Consider the following 20379-nt stretch of genomic DNA (forward strand, 5'->3'; position numbering starts at 1 on the left):
CCTTCCTGAGGTGATCTGTTATCCTCCTCGATTTGTCCTGTTTTTCTTCACTTCCAGTTTTCCACCCATTCTCCCTACTACAATCAGTCTGAAGAAGGATACTGACCCCAAACGTCAACAATCCTTCGCTCCAGAGATGCTGCCTGACCCACTGAATTACTCCAACACTCTGTGTCTATCTCAAATGTTGCCCAGTCTCTCCCTGTAGCTAATATCCACTAATCCAGACAGCAAACCTCCAAACCTCTCCTGCAGCCTCCCAACCCCTCCACATCCCCCCGGTAAGTGGGAGCCCAGAGAATGGTGACATGGCAGCCACTGCTCATTGCTGGTGTTGCTAAACCAGAGCTTGTACACTCTGAGAACTGACAAGGATGTGTTTAAGTCTGAGACTTGGGGAATAAATTACCGAGCACTCTGCCCATAGTCCACGAGTGGACAGTGTCCCATGGAGTCTCCGGGCAATCTCTCCGGCTGCTCCTGCTTGCCATTCCTCAGCCAGGGAATGCTGCAGTGAGGCAGACTGCAGGCCTGTGCTGGTGGCAACCTTTACCACAGCTACACGCAACTCAGGCACGACCAGCTGAGGATGAATGTCAGATGCAGAGGTACACACAAAATGCTCCAGTATCTCAGCGTCTCTGGAGAAAACAAACTGGCTCAGTTTAGTTTGAAGATACAGTACGGAAACAGGCCCTTCGGCCCACCGAGTCCATGTCAAACAGCGATCCCCACACACTAACACTATCCTATACACACTAGGGACAATTTACAAATGTACCAAAGCCAATTAACACACAAACCTGTACGTCTTTGGAGTGTGGGAGGAAACTGGAGATCCCGGAGAAAACCCACGCAGGTCACGGGGAGAACGTACTGTGATGTGTTGAGAGGTCGGGAGCTTTTCTCTTGAAGGTTGGGAGGTGTGGGTGCCGGAAATGAAGACAGAAAAGTTCATGTTTTCAAACTTAAATTCCATATAAGGCAGCACCTGCAGTTCCTACCTTCACAACATCAGATGCAGACTCTGCCCTGAGCACCAATGTTGTTGGCAGGGGAGACGCACATACATCATGGACCAAGTCCAGTAGCTTCAACATGTACACACTGAGACATGGAGCATTATAACATTCAGAACAGTGAGTGGGCACACTGTTGACTTTGTGATAATGGAACCCCTCTCTTGCTACCTTTCCAGCTGGAGAAATGTGCTCAGGACCTGGGAAGCACATCCAAGGCTGTTGGCTCGTCGATGGCCCAGCTCCTGACCTGTGCAGCACAGGGCAACGAACACTACACAGGTAGGTGACCATCAGTGCCGTGCACGGCCAGGCCGTGGACACCAGACATCTGCACAAGGAGATCGTCATGAAGGGTTTAGAGGACAATGGGCCAATGCAGCCCAGAATGCCAAATTGGTCAGCAGTGACACGGTGGGCTGAAGGGCCTGGCTCTGTGCTAAATAACTCTAGTGCTCTGTAACAGCAGGCTTGTAGAACTGAACTTCACAATTGTCCATGTTGCCCTCTAGGCCTGTGATCACCTGTAGAGTTTGCAGGAGTCACTGTAGACATGCTGAATCTCCTCCACATGCTGAGGAAGTGCAGGTGTTGTGTGTGATCTAGGCGGTTGCTGTAAGCTTGCTGCCCCACCACATCACGCTGGTGATATTTATGCCAAGCAATGTAAAGGGCAAAGGGTGGAGGCTTGGAGGGGGATCTGAGGGGGAATATTACAGAGTGGTTGGGGTGGTGCAGTGTGAAGAGATACTCGAGGCAAAGACTCTGAAGGCTCTTGATTGAAGAAGCATTGACCACAGTGCTTGACAAGGCTGCAGACCTTCAAGTAAATGGGATGAGTGCAGGGAAGTACAACTTGAACTTTGGGCATGTTTCTGCCATGTCAACTCTACCAGCCCGTGAACCAGCGTGAGTCTGAGAGTGGGATGCCATTTATGTGAAGGAAACAGTGGAATGGAGCTCACCTTTAGTTTAGTTTAGAGATACCGCTCGAAAACCTGCTCTTCGGCCCACCGAGTCCGCACCAACACATCGCCAGAACATTAGCACTATCCGACACACAAGGTTCAATTTACCACGGCCAATTAACCTACAACCCTGTACGTCTTTGGGATGTGGGAGGAAACCGGAGCACCCGGAGAAATCCCACGCAGGTCACAGGGGGAATGTGCAAATCAAAGATAATAGAGCAGAGCAAGATAGACCACTTGACCCTCAAAACCGTAGTATGTCACGGCGCCATTTTAGTCGGCAGAAACTTGAAGAAACATTAAAAAAACAAAAATCTGCGAATTGATATTCTGCATTTTAATGGTATCACCACACATACTGTTCCCCCAAAACACTGACTACACTGCGAGAGGCAGAGAGAACGGCGGGCTTTGCTTACTAAAATGGCGGACGTTACGCTCCTTTGCGTACTGCACTTCAGTATAGAGTGGTTCATCTTGCTCCTCTAGTATCTTTGCTGCAAACTCTGTACAGACAGCACCTGTAGTTAGGATCAAACCTGGGTCTCTGATGCTGTGAGGCATCAGCTCTACCACTGTGCCACCGTGCCCTGATAAGCCTGATGTTGTGGAGGGCAGGCAGCATATCTCTAGCTGGCTGAATACTCAGTGAGAGGGAATGGTGAGGCAGAGGAACTGCTGTACAGCCTCTAGAGATGAGATGTTGGCCACATCACCGAGCCTGTTCCCCACAACCCTGGCTGCCCTACAGAGCCCTGAACAGCTCCATAACATCCAGACAACACGAGAAACAACCCCTCATCAACGAGAAACAATGCCTCCTATCTAGGTTTTTCCAAAAGGGGAGAACATGCATACAACTTACTTTGCCAACATTCGTGACTGTGGCAAGACTATTATAAAACAAACTAACTTCAAACCTATTAAATTGGCCACAAAATGCTTTGTGGCGTACAGTACTGAGAAAGTGAAAGGTGCTATATAAATGCAGACTTTTCTGTAGCACGCTGTGTCCAAGATGCTGCCGTTTATGTGTAAATATGCAAACGGCTTTTAGACGTCTTTACTGTTGAATGAAGGGGAATCGTGGCTGGTTCCAAAAGCAGCAGCAACCTCTGTAGAGGTCTCTCAGTCTGCCTGGCACATTCCCAATGCTTCCACTGCAGGGTTTTAGAAACTAGATCACAAACTCTGGCAAGTCCCCAACACAGATACATATTTCATGCATTCATTTTATCAACCGTAACACAAGCAGAAAATACAAGTAAATTGAAGCCACACTTAGATGACAGGAATCTAGTTCAGACTGTTACATAGAAACATAGAAAATAGGTGCAGGAGGAGGCCATTTGGCCCTTCGAGCCAGCACCGCCATTCATTGTGATCATGGCTGATCGTCCACAATCAATAACCTGTGCCCAACTTCTCTCCATATCCCTTGATTCCACTAGCCCCTCGAGCTCTATCTAACTCTCTCTTTAAATCCATCCAGTGATTTGCCTCCACTGCCCTCTGGCAGAGAATTCCTCAAATTCACAACTCTCTGGGTGAAAAAGTTCCTTCTCGCCTCATTTTTAAATGGCCTCCCCTTTATTCTAAGACTGTGGCCCCTGGTTCTGGACTCGCCCAACATTAGGAACATTTTTCCTGCATCTAGCTTGTCCAGTCCTTTTATAATTTTATATGTTTCTATAAGATCCAGTCCTTTTATAATTTTATATGCCTCTATAAGATCCAGTCCTTTTATAATTTTATATGTTTCTATAAGATCCAGTCCTTTTATAATTTTATATGTCTCTATAAGATCCAGTCCTTTTATAATTTTATATGTCTGTATAAGATCTGTTCTGTCCCATAAAGACAATGCTTTCAGTATGGACACACTGGGCAGATATCTTACACTCGGGCACACAGGAGCAGGGTGCATTTCCAGTGTGCGTTGGGATCTAGGAAGCTGAATCACCACAGACAGCTTTGTGATTATTCCTGCACTCAGTGCCACGATACTCTTCCTGACCCTCGAGCATATTATCACAAACTCCCCTCCCACCTCGTACATGTTCTCCCCTCACCGTGGGGCGGCACGTTGCCACAGCGGGAGAGTTGCCTCACAGCACCAGAGACCCCCGAGATTGACACAAGAAGCTGGAGTAATGCAGCATCTCTGGAGAAAAGGAATAGGTGGCGTTTCGGGTCGAGACCCTTCTTCAGACTCGGGTTTGATCTTGGCCACGGGTGCTGTCTGTATGGAGTTTGTACGTTCTCCCCGTGATCTGTGTGGGTTTTCTCCGGGATCTCCGGTTTCATTCCACACTCTAAAGGCGTTCAGGTTTGTAGGTTAATTGGCTTGGTGAAATTGTAAGTTGTCCCCAGTGTGTGCAGGATAGTGCAAGTGTGTGGGGATCGCTGGTCGGCACGCACTCGGTGGGCCGAGGGTCCTGTTTCCACACTGTATCTCCAAACTAAACCAAAAAAACGAAGTTCTCCCTCTCATCACGTGGGCTCCTCCCACTCCTCAGAGACGTGGGTCAAATGGAGACTGACAATTCTTCCTGAGGGTAGGTTGGTGCAAACGTAAGCAATGAGCATGTGTGAGGAGGAATAAACTACAGCAAAGTAAAACCAGGCAGAAATGCACTGCTGGAAGCCAGTATTCACCCAATGGGCAGAATGGCCTCCTTTAGTGTTGTGATCTGTGACAGAGATGTACTCTCGTGTACAATGACCAATTATAATATCATTCATGTACTACATCATGAACCATTAGCATTCCCTACTGCAGGGCAGTTACATTCCTGCCTCTACAACATTCCCAATAACTTGTCCCAGAATTGAATTAATAGGCAGTAACACTAGTTTACTTTAGAGATACAGCATAGAAACAGGCCCTTCACCCCAACCAAGCCATGCAGATCTCGGGAAAAACCCCATGTGGGTCACGGGAAGAACATCCAAACTCTGTGCAGACAGCACCCTTAGTCAGGATCGAACCCGGGTCTCTGGCGCTGTAAGACAGCAACTCTACCGCTGCACCACCATGCCACAAAATGAATTAATATGGAAGATTTACCAGGAAGTTACCGGGATTTGTGGGTTTGAGTATAGGGAGAGGATGAGTAGGCTGTTGAGATGCACTCGATCATGAGGGGGTGTGGATCACTTGAACGCTCACAGTCTTTTTTCAAGAGTAGAATTTAAAGGGCAGAGACTTGAGAGAGGGAGAAATTGAAGAGGGACTCAGGGGCACCTTTTCTATCTGTAGCTGTGTCTGGACTGAGCTGCCAGAGAAACGATAGAAGCAGGTACCATTACAACTTCTAGAACACGTTTGGACACATATATGGATGGAAGGGCAAATGCAGGCAAATTGGCTTCATGGAAGGAAGCAGAGGGTGATGGTCAAAGGGTCAAATGGCCTCCTCCTGCCCCTATTTTCTATGGTTCTATCTCTCCCTCCTAACCCCATTCACCTGCCTTCTCCCCATAACCCCTGACACCTGTCCTAATGAAGAATCTATCTACAGTGTATCTCTGCCTTAAGAATATCCACTGACTTGGCCTCCACAGCCTTCTGTGGCAAAGAATTCCACAGATTCACCACAGATTGATGGTGGAAGGTTGCTTCTCGGACTGGAGGCCTGTGACTAGAGGTGTGCCTCAGGGTTTGGTGCTGGGCCCATTACTGTTTGTCATCTATATCAATGATTTGGATGAAAACATACAGTACAGGGCAAGATTAGCAAGTTTGCAGATAATATAAATGGGTGATTTTGCAGATAGTGAAGATGGTTGTGATAAATTTCAGCAGGATCTTGATCGATTGGCCAGGTGGGCTGAGGAATGGTTGATGGAACTTAGTACAGAGAAATGTGAGGTGTTGTATTTTAGGAAGTCTAACATGGGCAGGACCTACACCGTGAATGATAGACCTCTGAGGAGTGTTGGAGCCTTTGGCTGGGCAAGGGGCCTCCTTTGGCGTGAGCATTGGGCAGGTCAGGAGGGAGGGGGAGAGGTGGGAGGAGGTGATCTGGGTGGTGCAGGGGTGGAGGAGTTTGACCGGTGCTGTGGTCTACCCCAGGTATCGCGGCCAGAGAAACGGCGCAGGCCCTGAAGACGCTGGCGTCGGCAGCTCGGGGAGTGGCCGCCTCCACAGACAACCCGCCCGCACAGAACTCCATGCTGGACGCGGCCCGCGACGTGATGGACGGGTCGGCCCTGCTCATCCAGGAGGCCAAGGAGACCCTGGACTCGCCCGGAGACGCAGAGAGCCAGCAGCGACTGGCACAGGTAGGCACGTAGCCAATCCCATTCCAACCCTCTGCCCATGACCCTGCCACCTCCATACCTGGAGCCCAGGGTCACGGAGCCCGACTGAGCCAAACACAGCACTGACCTACGCCCATGTCCCCGTGACCTTCTCCGTGACCTCCTGTGCCCGTGACCTTCTGTACCCATGACCCCGTGAACTTCACCCATGCCCCGTGACCTCCTACGCCCATGTCCCCTTGACCTCCTGTACCCATGACCCTGTGACCTTCGCCCGACCCCGTGACCTCCTGTGCCCATGACCTCGTGACCTCCTACGCCCATGACCCTGTGACCTATGCCCATGACCCCATAACCTCCTATGCCCATGACCCCGTGACCTCCTATATCCATGACCCCGTGACCTCCTATATCCATGACCCCGTGACCTCCTTTGCCCATGATCTCCAACCCTGACCCCATGACCTACGCCCATAACTAGCACTGACCTACGCCCATAACTCCATGACCTCATACCGACCCCATGACCTACGCCTGTGACCCGACTTTCCCTGCCCATGACCCCGTGACCCCCTACGCCCGTGACCCCGTGACCTCCTCTGCCTGCCACTGCACGACCTCCTCGACTGTAACCTCCACCTCCTGGAGCCCGGTCACCAGAGCCCGACCGAGCCAAACACAGCGCTGACCTCCTCTCCCGCAACCCCGTGACCTCTTCCGTCCTCCAACCACTGACCCATCTTCAACCCCGTGACCTCCGCCCCGATACCATTCATTTGTTATATATCTCTCTCTACATCATCATCCATTTCTCTCGTTTCCCGTGACTTTCAGTCTGAAGAAGGGTCTCAACCCAAAACGTCACCCAGTCCTTCTCTCCAGAGATGCTGCCAGACCCGCTGAGCTACCACATTTTGTGTCTGTCTCCAACACCACCCAGCCCAGCACAGCCCAAACATTACTTCCCTGCCCCATGTGTGTGTGAGCCTTCAGACGTCAGGTCTGGTCAGCATCTCCCTGGCTGATCTCTCGCTCCTTGAAGCTGCCCATTACGTCCTCTCTCCTTGACCAAGCTTTGCCCTGTGGCTATGAGGGTGACTGGGTGTGGCACTCGATTGCTATTGTTCTGCCACTGTTGTGTGGGCATTGATGCCTAGTCCCATATTGCAGGTGGCAGGGCACTCCTGGTCAGCACGCTGTTGATGTAACTGCTCCTGCACCATGTAATGATGGCTGGGGTGCAGGGTGAGGTGTCTCTGGGCATTGGCACAACAGTTGTTCCTCTTCATCTGCAGGTGGCCAAGGCAGTGTCGCACTCCCTGAACAACTGTGTGAACTGCCTGCCCGGGCAGAAGGACGTGGACATGGCTCTGAAGAGCATCGGGGAATCCAGCAAGAAGCTGCTGCTGGACTCGGTGAGACCGCAGTGACACACAGAGCCCGCGGCACAGGCGATTCCTTGCTCTGCCCCTCCGCCTGAGCACAAGATCACACGATTATGTGACAGGAGTAAAAATAGGCCATTCGGCCCATCAGGTCTACTCCAGCATTGTACACTGCTCTGATATAAATGTCTGCTATTGTGCTTGAGGGACAAGTATTGGCAGGAGCTGGGAATGGTTTCCCATGTAAGTGGCGCCATCACCATTTACATTCATGAAGGGGTGTGCAGAGACTTAGTTTAACGTCTCATCTCAAAGATAATAATAATAATAATAATAATAATATAATAAGCATTTATTTTATATAGCGCCTTATCGGGTGCTCAAAGCGCTTTACAAAAACAATCAACATAAAAACAAACAGACAAACTACGCCAGCGCCAGCGTCGTCTCACGCCAGCGTCGTCTCACGTCAGGGTCCGGCAGTAGACATCAAAAAGCACAGGACACACAGATACAATTTTTACACAAACAGCCATCACAGTGATTGCTCTAGGCATACCCTCACTGTGATGGAAGGCAAAGTCTTATCTCCTCCTCATTCTTCTCCCGTGGTGCCACGAGGTGATCGAGGCTCCCAACTTTTTGAAGCCCCCACCGGGCGATGGAAAGTCCCAGGGCCGAGCCGAGCAGGCCGATGAAAGTCCTGAGCCCCCACTGGGCGATGGAAAGTCCCAGGGCCGAGCCGAGCAGGCCGATGAAAGTCCTGAGCCCCCACCGGGCGAAGGAAAGTGCTGCGGCCGAGCCACGCAGGGTGATGAAGGGCCTGCGGGCGGGTCGATCGTACCTCGCGCTTCGGGGCGGTCGAAGCTGCTACGGCTGGAGCTCCCAAAAACCGGTCGCCAGCCAGGGACCTGCGAACTCCAGATGTTGTGGTCTGCAGGGCCCACGGCCGAAACCTCCGAGATGGTAAGTCCAGGCCCTGCGACCGGAGTCTTCAAGGTCGATCCCAGCTGGAGACCGCCGACTCCACGATGTTAGGCCGTAGCGCGAACGGAGATACGACACGGTAAAGGTCGCATCTCCGTTGAGGAAGAGATTAGAAAAAAGGTTTCCCCCAACCCCCCCACCACCCCCCCACATACACAGAGTTAAAAATAGAACAAAATGTACATTAAACGATGACAATAGACAAAAAACAAAAAAAGACAGAGAGACTGCCGGTGAGCCACAGCTGCAGAACACAGCCACGCCCCTTTTGATGGCAGCATCAGTGGAGCAGGGCTCCCTCGGTACCTCGGTCTATAGTTTGTACGGTCATAAGTGATAGGAGGAGGCCATTCGGCCCATCAAGTCTACTCCGCCATTCAATAATGGCTGATCTATCTCTCCCTCCTAACCCCATTCTCCTGCCATCTCCCCATAACCTCTGACACCTGCACTAATCAAGAATCTGTCTATCTCTGCCTTAAAAATATCCACTGACTTGGCCTCCACAGCCGTCTGTGGCAAAGAATTCCACAGAATCACCACCCTCTGACTAAAGAAATTCCTCCTCATCTCCTTCCTAAAGGAATGTCCTTTAATTCTGAAGCTGTGCCCTCTGATCCTAGACTCTCCCACCAGTGGAAACATCCTCTCCACATCCACTCTATCTAGGCCGCTCACTATTCGGTAAGTTTCAATGAGGTCCCCCCTCATTCTTCTAAACTCCAGTGAGTACAGGCCCAGTGCTGACATAGGTTAACCCACTCATTCCTGGGATCATTCTTGTAATCCTCCTCTGGACCCTCTCCAGAGTCGGCACATCCTTCCCCAGATATGGTGGCCAAAATTGGTAACAATATTCCCAATCATTATCCATACAACCACAGCCTCCTACGCTGGCAGCTCGGCCCTGCTGAAAAACGGGCTGTCCACTCCCACTGAGGGTCTCCTGACTCAGACTGAGCCCATAAAGCAGAACGCAGCCTGGCCTCTCATAGAGTCACAGAGTGATACAGTGTGGAAACAGGCCCTTCAGCCCAACTTGCCCACACCGGCCAACATGTCCCAGCTACACTCGAGTCATAGAGTCACAGAGTGATACAGTGTGGAAACAGGCCCTTCAGCCCAACTTGCCCACACCAACCAACGTGTTCTAGCTACATGTGTACACCTGCCTGCATTTGGCCCATATCCCTCTAAACTTGTCCTATTCATGTTCCTGGCCAAATGTTTCTTAAACGTTGGGATAGTCCCTGCCTCAACTACCCGATCCGGCAGCTCGTTCTACACACCCACCTCCCTCTGTACAGACAGCACCCGTAGTCAGGATTGAAGCAGGGTTCCTACAGCACCTCTGACAGGCAGCTACAACTACTGCTGTGCTACCGGGCTGCTCTTTATCTCTTGTTCACTGCTCTGATCTCCCAAACTAATGGACACAAAGCTCCCACAATGCAGTGTGTGTAGCAAACACTGGGGAAATGGAGACAAGAGAGAGAGGCTGCAGGTGCTGGCACCTTGAACACAACACAGAGTGCTGGAGGAGCTCCAACCAGTCTGAAGATGGGCCCTAGCCTGTCATGTCCCCTGTCCACACCCATCCCCTCCCCATTGCTGCCTGACCCGCTGAGTTACTCCAGCACTTGGAAAACGTCACCTATCCATGTTCTCTACAGATGCTGCCTGACCCGCTGAGTTACTCCAGCACTTGGAAAACATCGCTCACTTGGTGATGGTCACACAGCGGGGAACGTGTCCCACCCAGAGAGGCCCAGAGCCTCAGATCACTGAAGCCGTGCCCGAGCCTCCACTCTCTACACTGGTGGCACCTGTGGTTAATACTGTGTTGGGGGCAACTGATGTTTGTGGCAGCTTCAGACACTGTTATTGATGGCTGGATGGAAATAAATGGAAGAATAACGTTTTCACACCCTCCCTCTCCCCTCTCCCCTCCCTCTCTCCCTCTCCCCTCTCCCCTCCCTCTCCCCTCTCCCCTCCCTCTCCCCTCTCCCCTCCCTCTCTCCCCCTCCCTCTCCCTCTTCTTCTCTCACTCCTTCCGCCTCCCCGACAACTCTCACCTGTCCCCGTCTCCCTCCTCTTCGCCGACAACTCTCACCCCTCCCACTCTCCCCCACCTTCTCTCTCTCTCTCCCCTTCTCTCTCTCCCCTTCTCTCTCTCCCCCTCCCCGACACCTCTCCCTCCCTCCCCCCTTCACCAACACCCCCCCTCCCGTCTTCCCCCCTCTCCCCCTTCACCAACACCCCCCTCCCCTTCACCAACACCCCCTTCACCAACACCCCCCACTGCCCTCTTCCCCCCTCTCCCCTCTTCCCCCCTCTCCTCTCCCCTCCCCTTCACCAACACCCCCTCTCCCCCCCTCCCCTTCACCAACCCCCCCTCCCCTCTCCGCTCTCCCCCCCCCAGTTGCCAGCCAGCAGCAAGAGTTTCCAGGAGGCGCAGTGTGAGCTGAACCAGGCTGCGGAGGGGCTGAACCAGTCGGCGGGTGAGGTGGTGCACGCGTCACGGGGCAGCAGCCGCCAGCTGGCCACAGCGTCCGGCAAGTTCAGCGAGGACTTTGATGACTTCCTGGACGCGGGCATTGAAATGGCCGGACAGGCACAGGTAGGGTTTAGCCTCTGGGACCAGGGCCGTCTGGACAGGCACAGGTGGGGGGGGCGGGCCCAGGGCCAGCTGGCCAGTCAAGCACAGGTGGGGGGGGGCGGGCCCAGGGCCAGCTGGCCAGTCAAGCACAGGTAGGGGGGGGGCGGGACCAGGGCCGGCTGGTTGGTCAAGCACAGGTGGGGGGGGCGGGACCAGGGCCGGCTGGCCGGTCAAGCACAGGTGGGGGGGGCGGGACCAGGGCCGGCTGGCCGGTCAAGCACAGGTAGGGGGGGCGGGACCAGGGCCAGCTGGCCGGTCAAGCACAGGTGGGGGTACAGCCCCCGGGACCAGGGCTGGCCGGTCAAGCACAGGTGGGGGTACAGCCCCCGGGACCAGGGCTGGCCGGTCAAGCACAGGTGGGGGTACAGCCCCCGGGACCAGGGCCGGCTGGCCGGTCAAGCACAGGTAGGGGGAGCGGGACCAGGGACCAGGGCCGGTCAAGAAACAGCCGTACAGCGCGGAAACAGGCCCTTCTGCCCATCTGCCCATGCCCACCAAGATGCCCCTTGTACACGTCCAATCTGACCGCGTGTGGCTCATATCCCACTAACCTGTCCTAGCCACATACCTGTCCAAATGCCTTTTAACTGTTGTTATTGTACCTGCCCCAACCACCTCCTCTGTTAGATCGTTCCATACTCCCACCACCCTCTGTGTGATAAAGTTGCCCCTCAGGTTCCTATTGACTTTGCCCCCTCACCTTAAACCTAGAGCCCTGGGCCTTCAATCCCTACTCTGGGTAAAAGACTCTGCATTTAATCGGTCAATTCCTCTCATAATCTTACACACGTCTGTAAGATCACCCCTCATCCTCCTGCGCTCCAAGGAATTGAGTCCTTGCCTGCTCAACCTCTGCCTGCAGCTCACACCCTCTGGTCCTGGTGGGCATCTGTTGTGTGCGGGGTCCTATGTGGGGAATGCTGGCCGTCTGCGTTGAGGGTGGGAGTGGGTGACATCCTCACACTGGGCACTGGACTGCCTTGTGGACTTGTACATTCATGGCAGCTCACAGCATGGAAACGGGCACCCCACCAGCCCCTCCACCAGCTCCCCCACCCCTCCCCACCACTCCCCACCCCACCACTCCACACCCCACCACTCCCCACCCCACCACTCCACACCCCACCACTCCCCTCCCCACCACTCCACACCCCACCACTCCCCACCCCACCACTCCACACCCCACCACTCCCCACCCCACCACTCCACACCCCACCACTCCCCTCCCCACCACTCCACACCCCACCACTCCCCACCCCACCACTCCACACCCCACCAGCTCCTCCACCAGCCCCCCCACCACTCCACACCCCACCACTCCCCATCCCACCACTCCCCACCCCACCAGCTCCTCCACCAGCCCCCCCACCACTCCCCACCCCACCACTCCCCACCCCACCACTCCCCACCACTCTACACCACTCCCCACCCCACCAGCTCCTCCACCAGCCCCCCCACCACTCCCCACCCCACCACTCCCCACCCCACCACTCCCCACCACTCTACACCACTCCCCACCCCACCAGCTCCTCCACCAGCCCCCCCACCACTCCCCACCCCACCACTCCCCACCCCACCACTCCCCACCACTCCCCACCCCACCCCACCAGCTCCTCCACCCCACCACTCCCCACCCCACCACTCCCCACCCCACCAGCTCCTCCACCCCACCACTCCCCACCCCACCCCACCAGCTCCTCCACCCCACCACTCCCCACCACTCTACACCACTCCCCACCCCACCACTCCCCACCCCACCAGCTCCTCCACCAGCCCCCCCCACCACTCCCCACCCCACCACTCCCCACCCCACCACTCCCCACCCCACCACTCCACACCACTCCCCACCCCACCAGCTCCTCCACCAGCCCCCCCACCCCACCACTCCCCACCCCACCAGCTCCTCCACCAGCCCCCCCACCACAAAGACCAAGGGCAGCACGTCCCTGACAATACAAAAGACCAACTAACCTGCACGTCTGTGGAATGTGGGACAACACTAGAGCACCCGCAGAGAACCCACACGGTCACGGGAGAACGTACAAACTCCGTACAGACAGCGCCCGTAGTCAGGATGGAACCCGGGTTTCCGGCGCTGTGAGGCAGCAACTCTACCGCTGCACCACCGTGCCGGACGTGCAGAGGTAGATTCATTGGCTCCCACTTTGGGTTGGGTCAGCACGGGTGTGATGGGATGAATGGCCATGTGCTGGCTGATTCTGCCATTCACAGGCTGTTGCTGTGGAAGACTGGTTTGGCACGGCCTGGCAGCCTGTGATTAGCGGGAGGAACAGACTATTCTGAACAGGAACATAAACATCCAATGTGTACTTGTTTTCACACAGACTAAAGAAGGGCAGATCCAGGTGGTTGGGAACTTGAAGAACATTTCCATGGCCTCCAGCAAGCTGCTCCTCGCTGCCAAGTCCCTGAGCGTCGACCCTACAGCACCCAACGCCAAGAACCTGCTGGCAGCCGCTGCCCGGTAAGAACCCTTCTGCCCTGTCACCGTGTACTAGCCCACGACAGCGCGGCAAGGGTGGACACTGGGTGGACCCTCAGCCCGTGCCCAGCCTGTCTCAACAGTGTGTACTTGCTGCCCTTTCACCCTGTACTAGCCCACGGCAGCTCAGCAGGGGTGGACCCTCAGTCCATGTGCCGTCAGCCCATGCCTCAACAGTGTGTACTTGCCCTTTCACCCTGTACTAGCCCACGACAGCTCGGCAAGGGTGGACACTGGGTGGACCCTCTGCCCATGTCAAGTCAAGTCAAGTCAATTTTATTTGTATAGCACATTTAAACACAACCCACATTGACCAAGGTGCTGCCATCAGTCCATGTCTCAACAGTGCGTACTTGCTGCCCTTTCACCCTGTACTAGCCCACGGCAGCTCGGCACGGGTGGATGCTTTTTGTTTCCTTAACAAGGAGGTTTCACTCAACTAATCAAAGTTCCACAGTACTGGAAAGATCAAAACTGCCATTGGCCGTTTGCAAACATCAATGAAGCAGTCACCATATTACAATGTTGTCATCCTTGCTCATCTTACACACGATCCCCCGCGGCGACCAGCGTTCATGTATGTCCTGCACAGTCCCTGTGGACACCGCGTGCTCCTGCTCCAGGCACACACCAGCGTGGACACCGCGTGCTTCCACTTCAGGCACACGCCAGCGTGGACACCGTGTGCTCCCGCTCCACTGACACGCCAGCGTGGACACCGTGTGCTCCCGCTCCATAGACACGCCAGCGTCGACACCGCGTGCTCCCGCTACAGGCTCACGCCAGCATGGACACCGCTTGCTCCCGCTCCACGGACACGCCAGCGTGGACACCGCGTGCTCCCGCTCCACGGACACGCCAGCGTGGACACCGCGTGCTCCCGCTCCAGTCACACGCCAGCATGGACACCGCGTGCTCCCACTCCAGGCACACGCCAGCATGGACACCGTGTGACCCCGCTCCATGGACACGCCAGCGTGGATACCACGTACTCCGGCACCACGGACACGCCAGCGTGGACACCGCGTGTTCCGTCAGCCCGTACTTGCTGCCCGTCAGTGTGTACTAGCCCATGAGAGCTCAGTGACAGTGCACATGGATGTTCCATCAGTGTGTACCATAGAAACAGAAACATAGACAATAGGTGCAGGAGGAGGCCATTCGGCCCTTCGAGCCAGCACCACCATTCATTGTGATCATGGCTAATCATCCACAATCAATAACCCGTGCCTGCCTTCTCCCCATATCCCTTGATTCCACTAGCCCCTAGAGCTCTATCTAACTCTCTCTTTTAAATCCATCCAGTGATTTGGCCACCACTGCCCTCTCTGGCAGAGAATTCCACAAATTCACAACTCTCTGGGCGAAAAAGTTCCTTCTCACCTCAGTTTTTAAATGGCCTCCCCTTTATTCTAAGACTGTGGCCCCTGGTTCTGGGCTCCCCCAACATTGGGAACATTTTTCCTGCATCTAGCTTGTCCAGTCCTTTTATAATTTTATATGTTTCTATAAAGATCCCCTCTCATCCTTCTAAACTCCAGTGAATACAAGCCTAGTCTTTTCAATCTTTCCTCATATGACAGTCCCGCCATCCCAGGGATCAATCTCGTGAACCTACGCTGCACTGCCTCAATTACAAGGATGTCCTTCCTCAAATTAGGAGACTAAAACTGTACACAATACTCCAGATGTGGTCTTACCAGGGCCCTATACAACTGTAGAACATTCAGTGCCTTGTTCCTGCTTTCTCTCCACATTCTTGATCACTTTAGTCCTGAAAATCTACAGACTAAAACTCTCGTTTGTTTGTTTGTTTGTTTGTTCCTGAACTACAGCCAAAACGGTACACGATAGTGCGACAATTTTAGGCCCACCTTACTCACCGTCATCCCTTTGGTGCGAATGGAGGAAGTTTAATTGAAATCGATGTTATATTTTAAAAGTTATTCACGTTTTAAAGTTTAACGGGAGAGAGGGGAGTGGAGAGGGGGAGGGGAGGAGGGTGGGAGGGGGGAGAGGGAGGGGAGGGGGTAGGGAGGGGGATGGGAGGGGAGGAGGGGAGGAGGGGGGCGAGGGGAGGGGATGGGGGAAGGGGAGAGTGGAGGAGGGAGGGAGGGGGGAGGGAGGGGGATGGGAGGGGAGGAGGGGAGGAGGGGGGCGAGGGGAGGGGATGGGGGGAAGGGGAGAGTGGAAGAGGGAGGGAGGGGGGGAGGGGAGGGGGCAAGGGGAGGAGGGGGGATGGGGGGGGAGGGGGGAGGGGGGAGGGGAGTGCTGCACCAATGCAGGAGATGTTTGGGCCCAACAGGTCCACTTGGTCTAGTAACATCTATTACTTTGTATTATTCAATCATTTAACTGGATTCTGTGGTAGAGGATTCTGCAGGTTCACTCCAGTCTGGGTGAAGTAACTCACAGTGAAGGCATATCTGTGGTGATCATGGAGTCACCGTGAGATGCAGAAGGGAACCAGATCCATTGGCCCACCGAGTCCGCACTAACCACTAGAAACTCATTTTTACGCCCCTCCTATCCTGTGTCATTGGCCCCACATTTCCATCAGGTCTCTCCAGATTCCACCACCCACCTGCACAGTAGGGGCTGATCAACCTCCTGGCCTGCATGTCTTTACAACATGAGCAAACCGGAACACCCGGGGGAAACCTGTGTGGTCACGGGGAGAATGTGCAAACTCCACACAGACAGAACGAGGTCAGGATTGAACCCGGGTCTCTGGCGCTGGGACCGTTGAGGCCGTGGGTCTGGAGCACGCACTGTACCTCTGCCCACCTGATAGCCCCTGCCCCACCTGTAGCTCATCCTCCTCTCAACCACAGAGAGGACAGTGGTCCCCTTCACCCCGAGAGCATGCTGCGGCACAGAGTGAACGGTTCAGCAGCAGTCTTTCAGGGGCGGAGGGAGATGTGGTCTGACCTGTGTTTTGGACTCAACCATGATCATTGGAGAAGCTCTGTGTGCTTGTCACGTGGCTGTTTCTCAAGCTAATGCTGAGCTGTGTGACCGCCTGCTCCCTGTGTCTCAGTGTTCCTTTGCGTGACGGTGTGGCTGCCATGTTTTGCAGGGCTGTCACAGAGAGTATCAACCAGCTGATTACACTCTGCACCCAGCAGGCTCCGGGCCAGAAGGAGTGTGACAATGCCCTGAGGGAGCTGGAGGTAAGCACGAGGCAGAGGGACGAGGCAGCTCCTTTACTGAGGGCTCTTCCTCAGCCCACGCTCTGCTGCGAGATGCTGTAAGAGATGTTCATGCACACACACGCATGGGTAAATGGCATAGTCTGCTTCAAGCTGAGTAACATCTCTGAAAGGTGCTGATCCCCACCTGACTCTGAGACCTTGCTGGATTGGAGGAGCAGATATCAGTCTGAGCATCCAGTGGTCCTGGAGCTGGTCGAAAACTGTAAGGAGGGTCTGAAGAAGGGTCTCGACCCGAAACCTCACCCATTCCCTCTCTCCAGAGAGGCTGCCTGTCCCGCTGAGTTACTACAGTTTTATAACATAGAAACAGAGAAAATAGGTGCAGGAGGAGGCCATTCGGCCCTTCGGGCCAGCACTGCCATTTATTGTGATCATGGCTGATCATCCACAATCAGTAACCTGTGCCTGCCTTCTCCCCATATCCCTTGATTCCACTAGCCCCTAGAGCTCTATTTAACTATCTCTTGAATCCATCCAGTGAATTGGCCTCCACTGCCCTCTGTGGCAGAGAATTCCATAAATTCACAACTCTCTGGGTGAAAATGTTCCTTCTCACCTCATTATTAAATGGCCTCCCCTTTATTCTTAGACTGTGGCCCCTGGTTCTGGACTCGCCCAACATTGGGAACATTTTTCCTGCATCGAGCTTGTCCAGTCCTTTTGTGTCTATCTTCCTTGTCTTAAACGTGTGCCAGGTGTTGCAGCAATGTGAATCTTGCAGGGAAAATGTAGACTGGATTTAGTTTGGCTTTTAATGCAAACCTCCTTGTTGTGTCCATGGTGTCCATGGTGTACATGGTGTACATGGTGTACATGTGTACATGGTGTACATGTGTCCATGGTGTACATGTGTCCATGGTGTACATGTGTCCATGGTGTCCATGGTGTACATGTGTCCATGGTGTCCATGTGTATACAGTGTACATGTTTACATGGTGTACATGTGTATACGTTGTACATGGTGTCCATGGTGTACATGTGTATACGGTGTACATGGTGTCCATGGTGTACATGGTGTACATGGTGTACATGTGTATACGGTGTACATGGTGTACATGGTGTACATGGTGTACATGGTGTACATGGTGTACATGGTGTACATGTGTATACGGTGTACATGGTGTACATGGTGTACATGGTGTACATGGTGTACATGGTGTACATGGTGTACATGGTGTCCATGGTGTACATGGTGTACATGTGTATACGGTGTACATGGTGTCCATGGTGTCCATGGTGTACATGGTGTCCATGGTGTACATGGTGTCCATGGTGTACATGGTGTACATGTGTATACGGTGTACATGGTGTACATGTGTCCATGGTGTACATGTGTATACGGTGTACATGGTGTCCATGGTGTACATGTGTATACGGTGTCCATGGTGTCCATGGTGTACATGGTGTCCATGGTGTCCATGGTGTCCATGGTGTACATGTGTATACGGTGTCCACGGTGTACATGTGTACGTGATGTATATGGTGTACATGGTGTCCATGTGTACATGTGTCCATGGTGTATGTGTTGTACGTGGTGTACATGGTGTACATGTGTATACGGTGTACATGGTGTCCATGGTGTACATGGTGTCCATGGTGTACATGTGTATACGGTGTCCACGGTGTACATGGTGTACATGTGTATACGGTGTACATGGTGTCCACGGTGTACATGTGTACATGGTGTACATGGTGTCCATGGTGTCCACGGTGTACATGTGTACATGGTGTCCACGGTGTACATGTGTACGTGGTGTACATGGTGTCCATGGTGTACATAATAATAATAATAATTCATTTATTTTATATAGCGCCTTATCGCATGCTCAAAGCGCTTTACAAAAACAATTAACATAGAAACAAACAGACAAACTATCCTGACGGAAAAGCGGCGAATAAACAGCGCCAGCGTCCTCTCACGTCAGGGTCCGGCAGTAGACAACAAAAAGCACAAGACACACAGATATAATTTTTTACACAAACAGCCATCACAGTGATTGCTCTAGGCACACCCTCACTGTGATGGAAGGCAAAGTCTTATCTCCTCCTCGTTCTTCTCCTGTGGTGCCACGAGGTGATCGAGGCTCCCAACTTTTTGAAGCCATGGACTTTTTGAAGTCCATGGTGTCCATGGTGTACATGTGTACATGGTGTACATGGTGTACATGTGTACATGTGTATACGGTGTCCATGGTGTACATGTGTACGTGGTGTCCATGTGTACATGGTGTACATGTGTACATGGTGTACATGTGTACGTGGTGTCCATGGTGTCCATGGTGTACATGTGTACGTGGTGTCCATGGTGTCCATGGTGTCCATGTGTACGTGGTGTCCATGGTGTACATGTGTACATGGTGTACATGTGTATACGGTGTCCATGGTGTACATGTGTACGTGGTGTCCATGTGTACATGGTGTACATGTGTACATGGTGTACATGGAATGTCCCCACAAGCATCAGGTGGGGCTCATTCACTGAGGGACGTTTGATCTGTGGCACAGGTTGTGCGGTCAGTGCTGGGCTCCTGCTGGGAACATGAATCTGACTGACTTGCATGAAGAGTCATGCCACCTGATGCAGTTTTAACATCTTATGGAAGCTCAGAAACTGGAGGCTAGGATCTGCGTAGATAGACTAAAAGATAGACTCAAAGTAACTCAACAACAGCATCTCTGGGGAAAGGGAATAGGTGACATTTCTGGTCGAGACCCTTCTTCAGACTGAGAACCTTCAGATTGAGTACCTTATCCCTGGTTTTCCTCTCTTTCCATTCTCAGTCCGAAGAAGGGTCGCGACCCAAAACATCACCTATTCTTCTCTCCAGAGATGCTACCTGACCCGCTGAGTTACTCCAGCATTTTGTGTCTATCTTCAGTGTAAACCAGCATCTGCAGTTCCTTCCTACATGTTAGGACTTAGGTCTTGTGTTTGGACTTTTAGAAAGTTCAGAGCAATTATGATCATTAAGTTCAAAATCATGAAAGATTTGGGTAAAATAAGAAAGTTTCCACTGCAGGACAGTTTGGAACAAACAAATAGAAGCAAAGAGCAAGATGGCAATGAGAAGGGGACTTCAAATAGCAAGTAGGAGATGCAGCAGGCCATGGTGGATCGCGCAACTGTTTGGCAAAGTGGTTGCAGAGTCTACACTGGGCCTTGCCGATGTACAGGAGGCCACATCAGGAACACCAGGTGCAGTAGTTTAGTTTAGAGATACAGCGCGAAAACAGGCCCTTCGGCCCACCGGGTCCGCGCTGACCAGCGATCCCCACACACTAACACTATCCTACACCCACTAGGGACAATTTTTACATTTACCAAGCCAATTAACCTATAAACCTGTATGTCTTTGGAGTGTGGGAGGAAACCG

The 20379-nt window shown here is 53.1% G+C and overlaps 1 protein-coding gene across 2 annotated transcripts in view; it reads left to right on the forward strand.

Moving 5' to 3' along the window:
• The window catches only part of LOC144610992 (talin-2), a 183798-nt gene that overhangs the window by 74201 nt on the left and 89218 nt on the right, over positions 1 to 20379 (forward strand). For both annotated transcript variants that reach the window (XM_078430074.1, XM_078430075.1), the window contains 6 exons: positions 1199 to 1301; positions 6069 to 6277; positions 7552 to 7671; positions 11051 to 11248; positions 13633 to 13772; positions 16870 to 16963. In XM_078430074.1, coding sequence (XP_078286200.1) covers positions 1199 to 1301; positions 6069 to 6277; positions 7552 to 7671; positions 11051 to 11248; positions 13633 to 13772; positions 16870 to 16963 — 864 coding nt within the window. The remainder of the gene's footprint in view (positions 1 to 1198; positions 1302 to 6068; positions 6278 to 7551; positions 7672 to 11050; positions 11249 to 13632; positions 13773 to 16869; positions 16964 to 20379) is intronic.

Source organism: Rhinoraja longicauda, chromosome 38 (genome assembly GCF_053455715.1).
Source record: "Rhinoraja longicauda isolate Sanriku21f chromosome 38, sRhiLon1.1, whole genome shotgun sequence".
In the NCBI taxonomy this organism is placed as follows: domain Eukaryota; kingdom Metazoa; phylum Chordata; class Chondrichthyes; order Rajiformes; family Arhynchobatidae; genus Rhinoraja; species Rhinoraja longicauda.